Here is an 18652-nt window from a genome sequence, read left to right as displayed (position 1 = left end):
GATAGATAGATAGATAGATAGATAGATAGATAGATAGATAGATAGATAGATAGATAGATAGATAGATAGATAGATAGATGGATAGATAGATAGATAGATATCTTTTTTTTCACAAACCTGCCAGAAAAACAAAACACAGGACATCACAAACGCGGATGGCTGGATAAAATGATTAGAAAGATTTTGGTGTTATTATTAAACATTTAAATGTAACCGATTGGAAAGGCTCCTATTTGTAGTTACGGCTTTTATTCTCTAGTCGCCGCTGTTTCTTCTCTAAACATCTTATTTTCCTCAGCTCATATATCACCTATTATTATGATCATTTTTGTAAAAGTGCCAAACATAAAATTATTTAAAAGTGAATCCAAGCCATAAAAATAGATATTTAAGTGTGAAAGTAATACTTTAAAAGTAATACATTTTCCACAGCTGAAGCTGGTCAGTCCGATGAAGCCACGTGACCCAAACAAACAGCGCCGCAGAGCAGAAGAAATTGACTTCGATCGCACTTGATTCTGGATTCTTCTCGAAGAAAAATGGGCCAAGTTGAGACCAAATTAGTCGCACTTTGCAGTTACGAGACCACAAAACTTGTCCGCATTCACAGCGTCAGGCTAGGCTTGCTCAAGTGGACCTTGAACGCAACGGTGCTGCTCTTCATATGGTGACGTCACATTATCTTTTATTTCGAAAGAGAAAACAAAAAGTTTGATCACCAGCCTAAATATTTCTTGATCGTTAATAGCTTCTTGATACTTAGTACTTCTTGAAATTTTAATTTGAAATTTTGACAGTTTTAAGTGAGCATCCGGTTATACGAAGCTAAGATTTGATTTAAGTTCGATCGCATGATGCATCAATGGACTTTTTATGATTTCGTGACTTTTTATGTCACACTAAGGTTTTTACTCCACGACAAGACAAAAATATGACTTATATCACTGTAATAATTCCATTTTTAAGAGGGTTTTTAATCAGTTCTGAGTTTAGTGCCATTGACTGACAGGGTTGGGTAGGGTTACTTGAACTGGATTACTTTCAATTACTTTTGGATGACTCCAATACTAAATATGCTAATAAAAGACAAAAGAAACTAAATATGAATAAAATGATGACTCAAAACACGTGGTAAGCTTTCTCTCCTGGCTTTGATCTCTTTGATCTCCGGTAAAACTAATATAAAATGCGACAGAAACAAAATGAAAATAAATCCATACAGCTTGCCAACATCAGCACGGCGGCGCAGTGGTTAGCGCGTGCGCGGCACAGTTCTGAGGTCGTGGGAACCTCCTGCGTGGGTTCAAATCCAGCTCCCGGCCTTACTGTGCGGAGTTTGTATGTTCTCCCTGTGCTTGCGTGGGTTTCCTCCGGCACTCCGGTTTCCTCCCACGTTCCAAAGACATGCATTTCAGGTGAATTGGCCGGTCCAAATTGTCCCTAGGTGTGACTGAGCGAGTGAGTTGTCTGTCCCCGTGTGCCCTGCGATTGGTTGGCAACCAGTTCAGGGTGTCCCCTGCCCACTGCCCGATGATTGCTGGGATGGGCTCCAGCACCCCCGCGAGCCTACTGAGGATAAGCGGTGCAGCTGATGATGATGATGATGAGCTTGCCAACATCATTTTTGCCGTTCCATGTATTCCAAGCCTGCACAAATTTAGTATTTTTTTCATTCACACATTTTATTCTTAATTAGGGTTACAAAAGCTGCTTACCGTATTTTCTGGATTATGATAATGGAAAAATTCACCGGAAATTCAAAAGTGTGCTTTACAGACTGCATATACGGTAAATATATATATATATATATATATTATATACCGGAGCCATATCCCCCTAGTGGGAGGTGGCTAGAGTCAAGAACACATTCCTGACTCTTTCTGGGAGATTGATACAGAGGAGGGGATTCCCAGCCCCCTCGCTCAACCCCAATTCCATCCCCTAATGCCGAGCGCCAAGCAGGTAGGCAATGAGTACCAATGTTGTAAGTCTTAGGTATGACTCGGCCGAGGCTTGAACCTCGACCTCCCGGTCTCTGAGTGGGCGCCCTACCCCCAAGGCCACCGAGCTGGTATATACGGTAAATAAAATCGGAAATGCGTAATGACAATGAAATGCTTCTCAAAACGGTAACTTAATTTGGAATGGAATAGAATTGTTTTTATTGTAATTGATATCAGCATGGTGAACTAATGTATGCAATGAGATTAGACATGACACTCCAGGGTAAACATGCATTAAATTCTTAAAAGAGAAAAAATGAAATGAAAGACCTTTTGAGAATAAATTGGCAAAATACGTTTAAAATGAAGTGCTTACAGACTTGTAATAGTGCAATAATATTACCTGCAACAAAAATATCTCAAGTATGTGGCAAAACATATATGTTCTCACTTTTGCGCTCTTGTTTAGGGTGGTGATGGCCCTGCGGAAGAAACGGTGTCTGAGACTATTTGTCCTCGTCCCCTGTAGCACCTATACCAGAGAGGTCAAAGAGGTGGTGGCAGTGTTGAGAGGAATCCCTTATAATGTTGACTGCTGGGCAGAGAGCCGCCAATGTTCTTCTGGGCAGCGTTGATTACTCTCAGTTTCCCTAATATCATTGTGAAGTCAAATTTCCCAATATTTATTTTCTATGAACCATGTTTTTTGGGACGGGACTGATGTTTTTTCCTAAATACAGTCCTTTTTTTAACTTTAAATTCAATGCGCCTTATGGTCCGATGTAATTTGTAGATGAATATTTAAGGGTGCGCCTTATAATCCAGAAAATACGGTACGTTCAGCAATACCATCAAACTATTAGGGCAGAGAGAACGAAGCACCATATTTGATTTTGTGACTGAGTGACCCGCTGATTGCTAAATGCCTGGACGGATATTCCATGTGGAAAGTATTCTAACATCAGTTGTTGTTTTGTTGCTAGCATGTTGATGTTGTGGAACAGGAAGTACCAACAATTTGATCAAGTGGTCAGCTCCGTGACCGCCAAGGTGAAGGGCGTGGCCCACATGCATCTACCCGGTGAGGGGGCGGTCATCTGGGACGAGGCTGATTATAGAGGGTCCTCTCAGGTCTGTGTCAGTCCGTTGAAGTTTTTCCGGATTTCCTTTTGGTGTTTTCCGCACGTTTCTTTCTATCGGACTCTCATTGGCTTCATCATTGAGCTAAAACGCTGACGTGGCATGCAAATTGTCCTCCGCCGCCTCTGTGTGAACTTTTCGGACACAGACCTTATTGTTTTCCGCCTTTGTGATCGCCGTGGCAACCGCGGGTGTACACGCTTTGTTTCCTTCCTAGGACAAGAACTCTTTCTTTGTGGTCACCAATCTCATTGTGACCAGGAACCAGAAACAAGGCCGATGCCCTGAGGTACTCCGACCTAATGATATGCAGTGGTACCTCTACATACAAACCTCATTCGTTCCAGCTCGAATTGCTCGAATAACCAACGAAATTTTCAGATATGAAATACAGTGGAACCTCGGTTTTCGAAGGCCTCTCAATTCGAACAAATCGGAGTCCGACCAAAAATTTAGAGAAATTCTTGCTTCGCTGTTCGGTCAAAAAATCGGAGTTTGAACGCCGGTAATGCGTGAGTGCGTACGCTAGGGTGCGATGCTGAGCGGCGTACGGGTGTAGATGGCTCTTTTCGTGACCAACTGTTATCGCCTGCGGACGTGCTTTGTTTTGATTTCGCATTTAATATAGGTGTACGAAGTGTTTTAGCCCCTAATTATGCCTCCGAAGAAAGTCAGTGGAAGCAGCAAATTTGCTACAGGTGAAAAAAGAAAAGTAGTGCGTACAACTATTGCATTTAAGAAAGAAATAATAGCAAAATATGAAGGAGTTGTGCGAGTGTCTGATCTTTCTAGGGAATACCCCACCGTCCACCTGCGCCTTCTGCTGACCACCACAAAGGTAAGAAATCCTATGCATAATTCTCTTTTTTATCCTTTTTAAAAAAAAAATTACACGTTCATGTTAGCGTAATCTTTCGTACGGAAGATTATGATAACGCGAACGTACGATTAGCCTGGGTTAGCTTCATGTTTACGTTAAACATTCCAGGTAAACATTCAGGGTGTTGGAACGGAGCCCAACATTCAGGGTGTTGGAACACAGCCCCCTTTCCAATGAACCGCTCACCACTTGTTGTGGAGACCCGAGTGCTAAATGACTTGTAAACGGCCTGATTTTTTTATTTTTACACGTTCATGTTAGCGTAATCTTTCATACGGGAGATTATGATAACGCGAACGTATGATTAGCCTGGGTCAGCTTCATGTTTACGTTAAACATTCATGGAAAACATTCAGGGTGTTGGAACGGATTAAAACGATTAACATCATTTTTAATGGGAAAAATGATTTCGGTGATGGAACAAATCGGTTTTCGAACAGGGTTCTGGAACAGATTATGGTCGAGAACAGAGGTTCCACTGTAATCCAAAATGAATTGGGTTGTTCCCGACCTCCCAAGAGGATCAAAATGAACCCTGGATGGCTACAAAAACCCGATTTCATGATCGCTAAAACCACATTCAAATGGTAATCAAACACAAAAAAATGAAGTTATAAGATAAATAAGATATGAATGAAATGCTAGTTTATTATGAGCACTCATCATGGAGGGACTCAAATTGTCATAATATAAGTGTGTGCATTGTGTGGAGGTGCAGGAGGGGAAGGGGATTTTTGAATATATGTAGTTACTTACTGTACACTTTAAATTTACTGTAACTTTAAATGAACGTGATCACATACCCTTTTAGAACTGGAATTGTCTTTATTATCATTTATATCAACATTGTATGCTACGAGATTAGACACGACACTCTGCTCTGAATATTGACAAATGTAATATCGCCCAGAGTGACTCAGTAAAAAATATAGGCGTCACATTTGACTTCAATCCGTCCTTTCAAACACACGTTAAAAATATTACCAGAACAGCTTTTTTCCATCTTCGCAACATAGCTAAAATTCGCCCAATGCTGTCCCAGTCTGATGCTGGGATTATAATCCATGCGTTTGTTACCTCCCGTTTCTATCACTGTAATGCACTACTCTCCGGTCTCCCGAAGTCCAAAATCAAGAGCCTGCAGATGGTACAAAACGCTACAACGAGGCTTTTAACAAGAAAGTTTGATCACATTACCCCGATTTTAGCTAACCTGCATTGGCGCCCTGTTAGCTTAAGAAGTGATTTGTCATGAACCAGGACGGACTCTCGGATGCAATAGCGTTTGTTTCAAAGGAGTTTTTATTGGAAAGAGTTGTTGGAGCTCGCTTGTGACGCCGGCGCTTGTCGGTCATCAACCTCTTTGGGCGGAACGGCAGGTAAGTGGAAGGTACAGCTTAGCAGGTAAGTCGACGGCCAGGGCGGGAGAGCATGTTGAAAAACGTGGGACGGAAACAGGTCAAAAACGGAAGGCAGGCAAGAATCAGGCAAGAGGAGTCGTAGGTACTTTGTAGTCTGGAGAAACACACAGGGATACAAAAAGTACGGTCTGACGTCCATCTCTGGACGCAGACCGCTTAAGAGGAGAACGTCAGCCAATCAGGAAGTGCACTCCAGCGCGCCAAACGATTGTCCCAGGTGACTTCACTTAGGCAATCACGACATGATTTTAAGGTTCTGTTGGTATTATACAAAATCTGGAATGGACTTTCTCCCTCATATCTTTCAGATTTAATTTCCTCCTATGTTCTGGTCCGGAGCCTTCGCTCTGAAAATGCTGGTCTAATAGTGACTTGACTTGGTCACTCACGCAAACAAAACGGTTACGTTTTTCCATTATTTCTTTTCAATTGTCACCGTATCGTTTCACTTTCCGGAACTCGTGTCAAGTCACATTTATGTGTATCGCCCTTAATAACGAGATCTCTCAAAGGACTGCACAGGTTACAATTATCCTGTCCCCTGATCTTAAACCAACATGCGGGCAAGGGAAAACTCAAAGTATCAGCACGGAGAAAATAAGAAACCTTGAAAAGGGGCCTCACAAATGGTAGTCCCCCATCCAGGATGACCAGGGTCCAATAGATTAAGCATTGGGTAAGAATACACAAAACATAGTGAAAATCAATAAAAGAAAACAATACCGGACAGATGGGGTCGATACCGGACAGGACGGGACGGACAAGATAGATAACAAATCAGGATATCAAAAATAAACAGGAGAAACTAGATGGGGAAAAAAACTGGAGAAAATAACAAACAGGACAAAAACAGATGGAAACAAAACTGGACCCAAAAATTAAAGAGGACAAAAATAAACTGGAACAATACCTGACTGAAATACCAACAGGAAAACAGGACCGAATCAGAACCCATGTCTTGACGGGCTGACAAAGGAAGCAAGAGAGAGCTGAGCTTAATGTAGACAGAAAGCCATTCTCTCAACAAGCCGCAGCTAGCGCCACACGGGCGGGGCCAATTGGGCAACATGGCAACCGTGACACACACGGGCGCGGCCAATTGGGCGCCATGGCAACCGTGACGGATGCTGGTAGTAAACAGTCACTAATGCGTACCTGTTTCTAGTGGTAGCCTTTGGGACTGTTTGTGAGGTGGACTTTCCTTCATAAAGCAAGGTTTTTTTCAAGACTGTAGGACATTCAACATTGGGTCAGAATTCTGTTTGGTAGTGTCCAAAAAAAGAAGGAAACAATGTCAGAACATGTGCATCAAATGCTATGCTTTAATTCAATTATTCAAATTGTCTAATGGGGTACTGGGTGAATATAAGGCGGTGGGGCGTTACCTCACATTTGTAAAACAAAGAAACAGTCTAGGTTGCCTTGACAATCCCTCTCTAGGGGGTCGGCCGGTGCGATTCATTTTCTTATTTCTGTTTTTTTTTCGTGTTTCTTCCGTAGATAACTCCCTAAATCCGAGAGTGTGTGTGTCTTGTGTGTCTTCATTTTAATCCATCAGTCCAAATATTTGTCAAAAGAATTTAATGACCACCCGTTTTTCACTACAGGAAATAACTCGTGTGTTGAGGTGCTCGTACGAAGAGGTTCCACTGTATCGTCTTAAATCGTCGACGACTTGTATTACGAATGTTCTCGTTTCTTGTCTCAGCATCCTTCGACTGGCCGTCGGTGTCGAAGTCACGATGACTGTGAGCGAGGAGCCTGGGACCAGCACAGCCACGGTACTCTGGACTCCTCATCCTGGTGACATCACAATTCGATCATCATCAAATGCTGAATTTGAAAACTCTCCCAGGGATACAGACGGGCTCCTGCGTCAAATTCGATGCCTTGACCAAGACATGCGAGGTGGCCGCCTGGTGTCCTATTGAAGCTAAAAACAAACCGCCAAGGTGCATGCGGGCTGCTTTTACTTGGTCTTAAAGGGACAGTGTGTTCATTCAGTAAAAAAAAAATGTATTTGAATACTAGTCAAAAACACATTGAACTATCATACTGATGTTAATTTTCTGATAAAAAAAAAAAAATCATAGGTTGAGATTTTTTTTTTTTCTTACAGTGGAATCCCCACTTAGGTCGCCGCCATGTTTGTCTGGCATCCTGCCTTGTTGTGCTCTGAAGCACTCACCCTCGTTCGCAGCAGACAACACAGTGCCATCTAGGGGTCAAATATTACACATCGGGGCTTTAAACAGTGCTAAATACTAAAAGGAAAAATGTGCTGCAACACATGTAACCGCGCTAACTCGATTTGGCTTGCATGCTAATTGGACACAGTAGTAAACAAGTGGGCGGCACGAGGGCGCAGTGGTTAGCGCATGTGCGGCACAGTTCATGTCTTGGGAACCTCCTGCGTGGGTTAAAATCCAGCTCCAGACTTCCTGTGCGGAGTTTGTATGTTCTCCCTGTGCTTGCGTGGGTTTCCTCTGGGCACTCCGGTTTCCTCCCACGTTCCACGTTTCAGGTGAGTTGGCCGGTCCAAATTGTCCCTAGGTGTGAATGAGCAAGTGAGTTGTCTGTCCCCGTGTGCCCTGCGATTGGCTGGCAACCAGTTCAGGGTGTCCCCTGCCCACTGCCCGATGATTGCTGGGATGGGCTCCAGCACCCCCGTGAACCTACTGATGATAAGCAGTGTAGCTAATGAGATGAGATGAGTAAACAAGTGAGCAACCAAAACGGTGTAGGGTAGCACAGTGTTTTTCAACCTTTTCCAGCCAATGCACGCTTTTTTTCATTAATAAAATCTCCAGGCACACTTATATCATCGTGTTCCATTAATGGACAGTATAACATTTTTCTTATTTGTAGTCACTCTGGGTCATTCATTTTGGTCAATATTTTTATACCCATTTTGGATTTTACTGTTTTGGAGTGAACGTCGTTGGGCGTCGCCCCCAAAAATACGCAGAGAGGAGATATGGCAAAAAGGGAACACGCTTTATTGCATTCGGGACACGTTCAAAGTTCCAGACGTTAAACATTGGTTTTCATAGTGTTCTCAAATAAAGTTAAGATATCTCGTGAAGGTCGTCCGCCCCGGCTCCTCAGCATATCCGCTTGTGACCTCTAGCAACAACGTCATCCCACGACCTTCACCAGATGCCTACATACTTATTATTAGTTATTATCCACATTCCACAACAACTGTATTTTTCACCTACTATCCAATTATTTCTATATTTTTCTCTAGTTTTTACAGAAAGATAACAAAAATAATACTTTAAACGCGCAAAAATTATCTGTTAGTGGAATGAAACCATGTACTAACATTGGGTTCTTAATTTTGAAAATCAGTAAAATACATGCAAGATTTTTGCTTTACTTTATACAAAGTATTTCATTATTTTTGCAGTACAATCTTAAAGACCTTCATCAAACGAAACCTGTTATTGGATATAATTTCTTGTACATCATTCTTGTGGCATAATTGATGTTCTACAGCCCAGTTGGAAAAACACAGGGGTAGCATACTACCTGTGAATAGTAAAGGTGTACTCTACATATGTCCTTATTGCTAAATTGACATAGCGTAGCAAAGCTAAGCTAGCATGGAAATTAGATGCGGTATTGAGCCTTTATTCCACAATTCTGAATGCCAGGTATGATTATTATTTCTGTGTTCACAGGCCGGCTCTGCTGGCTTCTGCCGAGAACTTCACTGTGCTCATCAAGAACAACATCCGTTTTCCAGCCTTCAACTTCATCAGGTGACTTCTGAAGGTGGACATTGTCACCAAACCGGGATGTTGTGGTCTATCGGGAATATTAAGGCCGTGATACCTGGTAGAAGGAACATTTTACCAGAGATGTCCGAGTCCTACCTGCGGCGATGTCAGCGCGCTAATGACTCTCTGTGCCCGATCTTCATGCTGGGAGATATCGTCAACAGGGCAGGGGAAAACTTCTCGACCATGGCTGTGGAGGTATGAACGACAGCGAGCGGTAACATTCTGTGTGGAAATTCTTACTCGGTTTTGCTATTCCTCTGATTCTCAAGCCAAAGTATAAACAGGATGGACCTTTTATACCATGAAGTCTGATATTGGCATTTTCTAGCAGCAAGTTTGCCCTTAGCATATATATTTTATTTTTCTTCTATACCTGTGGTTACAAGAGGTAAGTGTGCTCAGGAATTTTTCTGACTGATACCTGGTACTGATACTCTCGGCATTAAAACTAAATACTTGGGACATTCGACACCACATTTTGTCAGACCAATAATAATACTTATGCCCAAATCTTGACTAGTCATGGATCACGGTTCACAGATCCCTTAAGACGAGGACACAACTCTGGACAGCCTTTTCCACTGTTGATGGTTTCTGGCCTCTTCTTGGGTCGTGGCTAAGTTGACACCAGGCCATTCCTTAATGTGTTCAGCCCAGTTGTTATTAGGTTGTCCTCTTCTCCTCGTTTTAAATACAGCCCAAAAGCCAACCCAAACCCCCCAAAAGATTCGAGCATGTATAAGAAATGCATGCACACGATGAATGAGACTGCATTCATGACTTTGAGCCAGTAGATGGCAGCAGAGGGTACCACATATTTAAATATTGGAGAGCATCTTCAAAATTGCATAAAATCACATATAATAATTTTGAGTTCGTTTTAAAAACGGTCACTAGGGGGCATCCAGAACTGATATTGGCAAGTGTCCACAGCACCATTAAAATAAGGCTGGTCTCAGCACAGATACTAATAACAGATACAGTAGTACCTCGTTTTACGATTAACCCATCTTACGAATGTTTCGGTTTCCGAAGTTTGTGAGTGACTGAAATCTTTCCAGTATAGAATTCAGTGACTCTCCTATTAAAGGTACGCAACAGCCTGTGTGTATCAGCGAGATGAGACCCTTGCAACCCCTCTGCATTAAATTGCCGAATGGTTTAGTTCTTGAATTCATTGGTTGCAGCCACCAGGGCTCAGTACATTTTCACCATTGCGCATCGTTTGTTTTCAGCCATGGGTCCTGCTAATAGAGGAGAGCGAAAGAGAGCCAGGGCTCTACTGATCGTAAAGAAGCAAAATATTATTGAAAAACATGAAATTAAGGGTACTGTTGTAGATTTGGCGACGGAATATGGACAAAACATGTCCATTATCTCCACCGTCTTAAGACAATAAGAGACTCCATAGTCTGCGACACTGGTGACTGGTATCGCAGTTTAATCAAGCTAGCAATAAATTAAGATTTGGAAAAGCTTCTTATAATTTGGTTACGAGAAAGAGAGTTCACCGGGGACACGATCTTGTTATCGGTGGCAGAAATTAAGGAAGTGTTTGCCTGCTGGCTTTTATCACAAAAAGACATCCCAATAAAGCCAAAAGCAGATGGTCAATGGAGATGTTCGATGAAAACTGTCTGAAACATTCTTGGATCCAGAAAGAAACAACAAACACTGAATCTGTATTTTATTCAACCAGCGACTGAACCGGCACAGTGAGTGGAAAATTGTTCCAAGACAAATAACTGACTTACATTTTATCCTTTTCGTTCGGTTGTTTTTTAACTGTTCTTGGCTAATAAAGCTTTATACTGTAATGTAACTTCATATTTTGCATTTCCTTGGCATTGTTTTGTTTCATACCATGTTGTGAATTTGTAAACATTGACTGAGAATTAGTGTGCCTATAGGCCAGTTGAACTTGGTTTGATAGAGGTATGGATGCATTTGATTACTTTGGAACGGATTAATCCAGTTTCAATAAGTTTCAATAGGAAAGCATACTTCGATTTACAATGGTTTCATTATACAACGTCACTGTTGGAACCAATTGTATCTGTAAGAAGAGGTACCACCCTGTTGGTAGTCTTTCATCCCTAGGGGGCTGGTATTGTCAAATAATGCATGCTGTTGTCCACAGGGGGGTGTGATAGGCATCCAGATCAAGTGGGACTGCAACCTGGACCACCTGACCAGACACTGCCTGCCCGCCTACTCCTTCCGACGTCTGGACCAGAAGGAAAGCAACAAGACCCTCTACCCTGGATTCAACTTCAGGTACCGATCAATGGTGGACTAAACTCCTGAACAAGAAGATTGATATTGTCATTGTCAGGTATGCAAAATATAAGACTGTGGACGGTGTAGAGGAGAGGACACTTTACAAAGCTTTCGGCATCCGATTTGATATAATGGTCTTCGGACAGGTAAGGTTTCCGTTATCTTTTTCAAAATTTTTTTTTTCAATTTATCAAACATTGATTCACAATTTCCTTCCAGGCAGGAAAGTTCAGCATCATTCAGCTCATCATTTACATCGGCTCAACATTATCCTACTACGCTTTGGTAAGGTTTCCACGGTTAATGACTACCCGTTCCAACTTAGGTCAAGGAAAAAAAAAATCCTAAAAAGTTATTAAAGGGACACTGAGTAATATTTGAATATTTGTGTAGTGCTACAAAACTCCAGGACGAATACAAACTATGAATGCTCAAAGCGACCCAACCGCACCATGTTACTTTACATTTTTTTACCCAGCCTTTAAAAAGGATTTTGGTTTTTGGGTGTACCCCTTAGCAGCAAGATGACAGACAATCATGTCACCTTACTCTAGGTTAGTGTCAGGACTAGAACGGAAACAGGATCCACTTGCGTGACGTTTACCACAAGTTTTATTGAAGAAACAAGGAAGGGCTGCGCCCACGATCTGATGTACGCTGGATGCTGGAAGCGGGTCGCTCTTGTACTCGGCTTATCATCCGAACACGGAAGTGGATCTTCTGTAGCGAGTGATGGCGGTGTCAGGGATGGGAAAACTGGTCGGTAGCCGGGACTGGAGAGCAAAAACCTGGTCTGGGTCGGAAACGAGTCTTAAGCCAGAACGGGTCGTAGCTGGAGACAAATGGGAGCAAAAACGGGACAGGGGGGAGTCAGGGGTCGAAAAAAGGCTTGCCTTGAAAATTGGGGGTTCGCAGACGGACTGACAACAGGGGATTGACAAGACAGGGTTTAAATAGTGGGGAAGCCAATCTGTCAACAAGCTGCCGCTGGCGCCACACGGGCGTGGCCAATTGGGCGCCATGGCAACCATGACGGGTAAGCCTCATATCATGTATTGTTAATTAAAATTTCTCAACCTAAAATATTTTTTTCTAAAAAAGCACATTTGTATAATCGTTTGTGTATTTTTATTTATTATTTAAATCAGTGTTTCACTAATTAAGCTTTTTTTTTTTTTTTTTTTACATCTTGGAGGCGCTAAATAATACACAATGTCCCTTTAACTACAGTCTTAAAAGTAAATAAAAAAATAAAAAACACCCGGAAAAACAAAGACCCCAAATTGATTCACTGCTAGGATCTTTTTTTAATTTTTTTTTAGCCATGCAAGGTATCTGTGTCAATACCATCCATCCATTATCTGCACCGCTTATCCTCAGTAGGGTCGCAGGGGTGCTGGAGCCCAACCCAGCTATCTTCAGGCAGTGGGCAGGGGACACCCTGAACTTGTTACCAGCCAATCGCAGGGCACACAGAGACAGACAATCCTCTCGCTCATTCACACCTAGGGACCATTTGGACCGGCCAATTAACCTAACACGCATGTTTTGGGGATGTGGGAAGAAACCGGAGTGCCCGGAGGAAACCCACGCAAGCACGGGGAGAACATGCAAACTCTACACAGGAAGGTTCGAATCCCTGACCTCAGAACTGTGTTGCGGACGCGTTAACCACTCAGCCGCCATGCTGCCCTTGTCAATACCAACCTTTTTTTTTTTTAAATTGTTTAAAGGTAGGTTACTTTTGATGCTGGCTGATGTCAGTATACACTGGCTTTTATCTATAGTGCTATTGAACACCCCTGAAATTACATTATTTTTTTTATTTATTTATTTTTTAAATATGCAAACAACAGACAATTTGGGGGGGATTTACAACAAAATTGCCCAATATTCTGGGCGTGTTTTGAAAAAAAAAACCCGACCCGATATTTCAAGTTCAAAACGGGCAATTGACTGTGTTATCTTAAACACTAATAAAAACCTACAAACATACAGTAAAAGTAACCAACTGCACCACTTCTTCTTGCAGACGACTATTCTGATGGACTGGTTGATCGGAACCATCTGCTACGCGACCGAGGAGGGACATAACTATTCTGAAAAGAAAGTGGAGGCTGTCCTGGACAAAAAGGAGGTTTGATGTGCAGACCTATATCTCATGCCACAGTGTTTGCCGGGTTCCTGAAAAACCTTAACTAGTTTGTGACTATTTTTTTCATTAAAAAACTAATTCAGTTACCCCCCAGATTACTGACACTAAAAAGTATCGCAGTACAGTGGAACCTCGGTTCTTGACCATAATCCGTTCCAGAACGCTGTTCGAAAACCGATTTGTTCCATCACCGAAATCATTTTTCCCATTAAAAATAATGTAAATCGTTTTAATCCGTTCCAACACCCTGAATGTTTACCTTGAATGTTTACCGTAAACATAAAGCTAATTCAGGCTAATCGTACGTTCGCGTTATCGTAATCTTCCGTACGAAAGATTCCCCTAACATGAACGTGTAAAAAGAAAAAAATCAGGTCGTTTACAAGTCATTTAGCACCCGGGTCTCCACAACAAGTGGTGAGCAGTTCATTGGAAAGGGGGCTCCGTTCCAACACCCTCAATGTTGGGCTCCGTTACAACACCCTGAATGTTTAACGTAAACTTAAAGCTAACCCAGGCTAATCGTACGCTCGCGTTATCGTAATCTTATGAATAGGATTTCTTACCTTTGTGCTCGCACACCTCCTTCATATTTGGCTATTATTTCTTTCTTAAATGCAATAGTTGTACGCACTACTTTTCTTTTTTCACATGTACCAACTTTGCTGCTTGCACTGACTTTCTTCGGAGGCATAATAAGGGGCTAAAACACCCGTACGGCGCTCAGCATCGCACCCTAGCGTACGCACTCACGCATTACCGGCGTTCGAACTCCGATTTTTTGACCGAACAGCGAAGCAAGAATTTCTCGAAATTTTTGGTCGGACTCTGATTTGTTCGAACTGAGAGGCGTTCGAAAACCGAGGTTTCACTGTATGTTTAAGGCTTGTATAAATGATCTGTATTGTTTTGTACTAAAAATAAATACACATTTCCTAAAATAATATGCTCTATAAATATGAATAAAGTTGAGTTCAACTTACTTTTGGAAGATGCGCTTCAAGAGGTCCTCCTCCGTGGTAGAGAGTGGCCGAAAAAAAGCGTTCAGACGATTTTCTCAACCACATCAAGCTTTCTTATTCCACTTTCATCTTAAAAGAAACCACTGGACTTGAACCCTGAACCTCCACACTGTGCGGCTGCGTGTTAACCACCCAGCCGCCGTGCCACCTCGCGTGCCAACTAAATCAAATCAAAACTCATTAGAAGGAACCAGCTTTGCGAAAACCTTGTTGGTGTGATGTGGTCTATCTGAGTCATGACTTGGGGATTTAAGCATCTTCAAACTCCATTGTCAAAATTTTCTCTGTAGCAGCAAGTGTGTTTACAATTGTTTTGGCATTACGTAGTTGACCATTCTCCAAGCTTGCTAAAAGTTTGGTTATATTCATCCTTCCCTGTATCTTTGGCGAGAATCCTTGTGTCCGACGTGACTCTTGCACCACCCGACAGCCAGGGTTGGGTAGGGTTACTTTAACTTCCCCAAGCCTGCACAAAATGTAGTGATTTTATTCATATTTAGTTTGTTTTGTCTTTTATTAGCATATTTGGTATTGGAGTAATCCAAAAGTGATTGAAAGTAATCAAGTTAAAGAAACCCTACCCAACCCTGGTAGCAGCAAGTGTGTTTAGAATTGTTTAGCATGGCATAGTTCACCATTCTTCAAGCTGATTGGCTATAAGGGCAAAATTTGGTTGATTCATCTTTCCCTGTATCTTTGGTGGGAATCCTTGTTTCCGACGTGACTGTTGCACCACCCGACAGGCAACTGCGCCCTCCTGTCCAAACCAAACTGATAATCAATCGAACGTACCACCGCAAATCCCTGGTTCAGTTTAAGTCTGAAATGTAGCACTGTCAGTATAACAATAGGTATATAAGTATATATCACAGCCATATCCCCCTAGTGGGAAGTGGCTAGAGTCATTTCTGACTCTTTTTGGAAGATTGATTCAGAGGGGATTCCCAGCCCCCTCGCTCAACCCAACTGAGGTGTTGGGAGTCATTAGGTGACCAAACGCCCCAATTCCAACCCCTAATGCTGAACGCCAAGCAGGGAGGCAACGGGTACCAATGTTTAAGTCTTAGGTATGACTCGGCCGAGGCTTGAACCACAACCTCCCAGTCTCGGGGCGGGCGCCATATCCCCAAGGCCACCGAGCTGGTATAACAATAGGTAAAAAACATAATGGAACTTATTTTTCTTTCTGTGCCTCCCAGTACCAGTCCGCCGTCTAGGGGTTGCCGATCACTGGCTTAGTCTTCTTTTTCATCATGTTGTATCAAACATCACGTGTCACGGTTGCCATGGCGCCCAATTGGCCCCAGGAAGAAAACAGAACATTGAAATTCAATTTTTGGGGGGGTTGACTCTGTGTTTGACCATGCCTTTCAGTGTATCCTGTGTGTTTCATTTGTGGATGAAGACAACATCCGTTTGGTAAAACTGTCAAAGAAACGTTTACAGGACGCCAAGACAACCAGCGTTCAGGCACGACAGGTGAAGTAACCATTCTCAATGGTCATTTCTCTTGTCAGTTCCTCCTGAAATATCTTCCTCGACCCACCAGGTGGATATCGGACATATGACTGCCACGCTCTGCCTTTCACCCGACTTTAAACCCTCCCCTGCATTCTCCAACGCTTGCCCCCCAAGCTGGTGCAAGTGCGGCGGCTGCAGTTCCTCCCCCCGGCCGCAGGAGGAGCTGTGCTGTCGCCGCAGCAGCGAGGGCACCTGCCTGGCTGCAACAGAGCTTTTTCAAAGGCTCTTACTTCAGAGTCCTCTACTTAAGGCGGTGCTCCTCTACAGGGAACCCTTGACTCAGATGCCACCCAGAGCGGGTACGCTACGCCGCTGTGCCTACCGCCAGTATGTGACCTGGCGGCTGGGTGTCCTACCGGGGGATGTCCACCCTGTCGTCCCACGCTGTTGTGTGATCAGGATCAGGGAGGCCTTCCCCAACCCCGACGGACGATACGGAGGCTTTAAGGTGCCTGACGAACCGGAGAAGTGACTAAGGACCATGGCAGGGGTTTATCAGTATAGCCAAACAGCATACTTTTGTACAAATTGTTCCCAAAAACGGCTAACTGACCAACATTCCCTTTTGGAAATTAAACTTTCAGTTATTAAAAACGACACTTACGATCATTGAACTAGCCCGGTTGTTGACAAGTATAATTTTAACACGTTTGGATTGATGGATTCATTTCAAACATACTTTATATGTCTGACTTTTTGAGCTAAGTGCAAAAAAAAAAATGGTATATGTGATTATAGTGGCTGTATGGAATTTGGAACTTTATTGATGGTTGCCATCTACTGGCTTGGGTCATCATTGCGGCATCTGTCAAGATCCTTGTGATGAGCGTGAAGGTTTGGTTTTCTTCGAGATGCTTGAATAAACTCTTCTTTTTTTGTCTGTCTTTGGATTTTGGTTGGAGATTTGACTGCATTTTAAACGGGCGTTTTCTTATGTTCTCCATTTTCATGTTACGCTAACAAATACGGACTGAAGAATCGCGGGACAAGCAGGAAGTCACTCTCCAACCCATTCGTCCTACTTGATGTGTTTTGACATGAACAGTTTTGCTAAGAATAAAATAAAAGCAGATAGGCTGGGTGGAATAGTTTTGTTTTTTTAAAAAGCTCTTTGAACTGAGTTGGGCAGGGTTAACGCATACTCAATCCCCCCCCCCCCCCCCCCCCCCCCCCCAAAAAAAAAAAATCTTTCAATTTTTAAATCCCACTTCAAACAATGTACCCCACCTATATAATTAAACGTCGATATCATATACCGTATTTTCCGCACTATAAGGCGCACTGGGTTATAGGGCGCACCCCGAAAAAATAGTTTTTGGTCCTATTTTTGACATACATAAGGCGCACCGGATTATAAGGCGCTACAATGGGAATGTCGACAAAACAGTCAGATAGTTAAGTCCAACTTCTTACCCCCTTAACATCCCCAAAGCTTGCAAAGACGCAACGTGTCGAGAACACGTGCGGATGCGGTGTCCGTACAATGTCACTCAAATGCATCGTTCCATCATTCGGAAGGTTAAAGTCTTGGGATTCAAGAAATGCCAACCATTCCTTCGTTTCTATTTTCTTTTTTGCTCCCAACTTTACTGTGCATATGACAATAAACACTTGGAATTGAGTTTAATTTAAAAATAGACACTCCATTCCATCCATTATCTGCACCGCTTATCACAGAAACATCGAGTTCAGTCTGAAAAAAGATACAGGGATAATATATAGCCGGAGTAGCTCATAATGTGTAGCCAATGTCCTCTTATATCCGTTAGTGTAGTAAATCCAGGAGAATAAAATATTTACAAATACAGTATAGTAAAAAATGCTTTCTGTATGCCGTCAACCACGTGCTATACACATTCATCTTTTTCGGCCAATTGCAGGCTTTGTTTTGGCGTTTAAGCCAATGCCAGCCTGTAAATGATAAAAAGGATCCGCCTCTTGACCTCCGAATAACTTTAGCCAATAGTGATCGATTCAACTGATGATTGACACATCTTTTTTGGCCAATTGCAGGCTTTGTTTTGCCGTTTAAGCCAATCCCAGCCTGTAAATGATAAAAAGGATCCGCCCCTTGACCTCCGAATAACTTTAGCCAATAGTGATCGATTCAAATGATGATTGACACATTGGTTAGCCAATGAAACGCCGGTAAATAAATCCCAGCATACACCGCGGACTACTTGGCGTTCGGGGGAAAATCGAGTCGGCGGCTGCAAGTTAGTTGGAAGACTTTGCGACTTAATGTTGATCCATAAATAAGACGCACTGTATTATAAGGCGCATGGTCAGCTTTTGAAAAAAATCAAGACTTTTAGGTGCGCCTTATAGTGCGGAAAATACGGTACATCTTGAAACGGAACTCTGTAAAGGAAGTGGTAACCTCTGAAAAGTTGAATATGACAATACACAGTTAAAGGCAGCAAAATGTTATGTGTTTTGGTTCTCCAGGTACTGCTACTGATAGCCATAAGAGCTGCTTCAGAAAGTAATTTGCGTTCATCT

At 42.6% G+C, this 18652-nt stretch overlaps 1 protein-coding gene across 2 annotated transcripts; it reads left to right on the top strand.

The window, feature by feature from the left end:
* Positions 1-468: 468 nt before the first annotated feature.
* On the top strand, positions 469-17034 carry p2rx7 (purinergic receptor P2X, ligand-gated ion channel, 7). Of its 2 annotated transcripts, XM_088336688.1 has the most exons (13): positions 469-667; positions 2927-3074; positions 3301-3372; positions 7093-7165; positions 7240-7336; positions 9071-9151; positions 9232-9367; positions 11313-11449; positions 11508-11598; positions 11672-11737; positions 13485-13589; positions 16004-16108; positions 16179-17034. In XM_088336688.1, exons 1-13 carry the CDS (start codon positions 540-542, stop codon positions 16620-16622), a joined length of 1683 nt encoding a protein of 560 aa, XP_088192814.1. In that variant the 5' UTR covers positions 469-539; the 3' UTR covers positions 16623-17034. The 2 variants fall into 2 exon arrangements, with proteins under 2 accessions (XP_088192814.1, XP_088192816.1); XM_088336690.1 differs by lacking the exon at positions 13485-13589.
* Positions 17035-18652: the final 1618 nt, after the last annotated feature.

This window comes from Urocampus carinirostris, chromosome 5 (assembly GCF_059441175.1).
Source record: "Urocampus carinirostris isolate Australia breed hairy pipefish chromosome 5, RoL_Ucar_1.0, whole genome shotgun sequence".
Taxonomy (NCBI): Eukaryota; Metazoa; Chordata; class Actinopteri; order Syngnathiformes; family Syngnathidae; genus Urocampus; species Urocampus carinirostris.
This window is presented reverse-complemented; position numbering and strand designations above follow the sequence as displayed.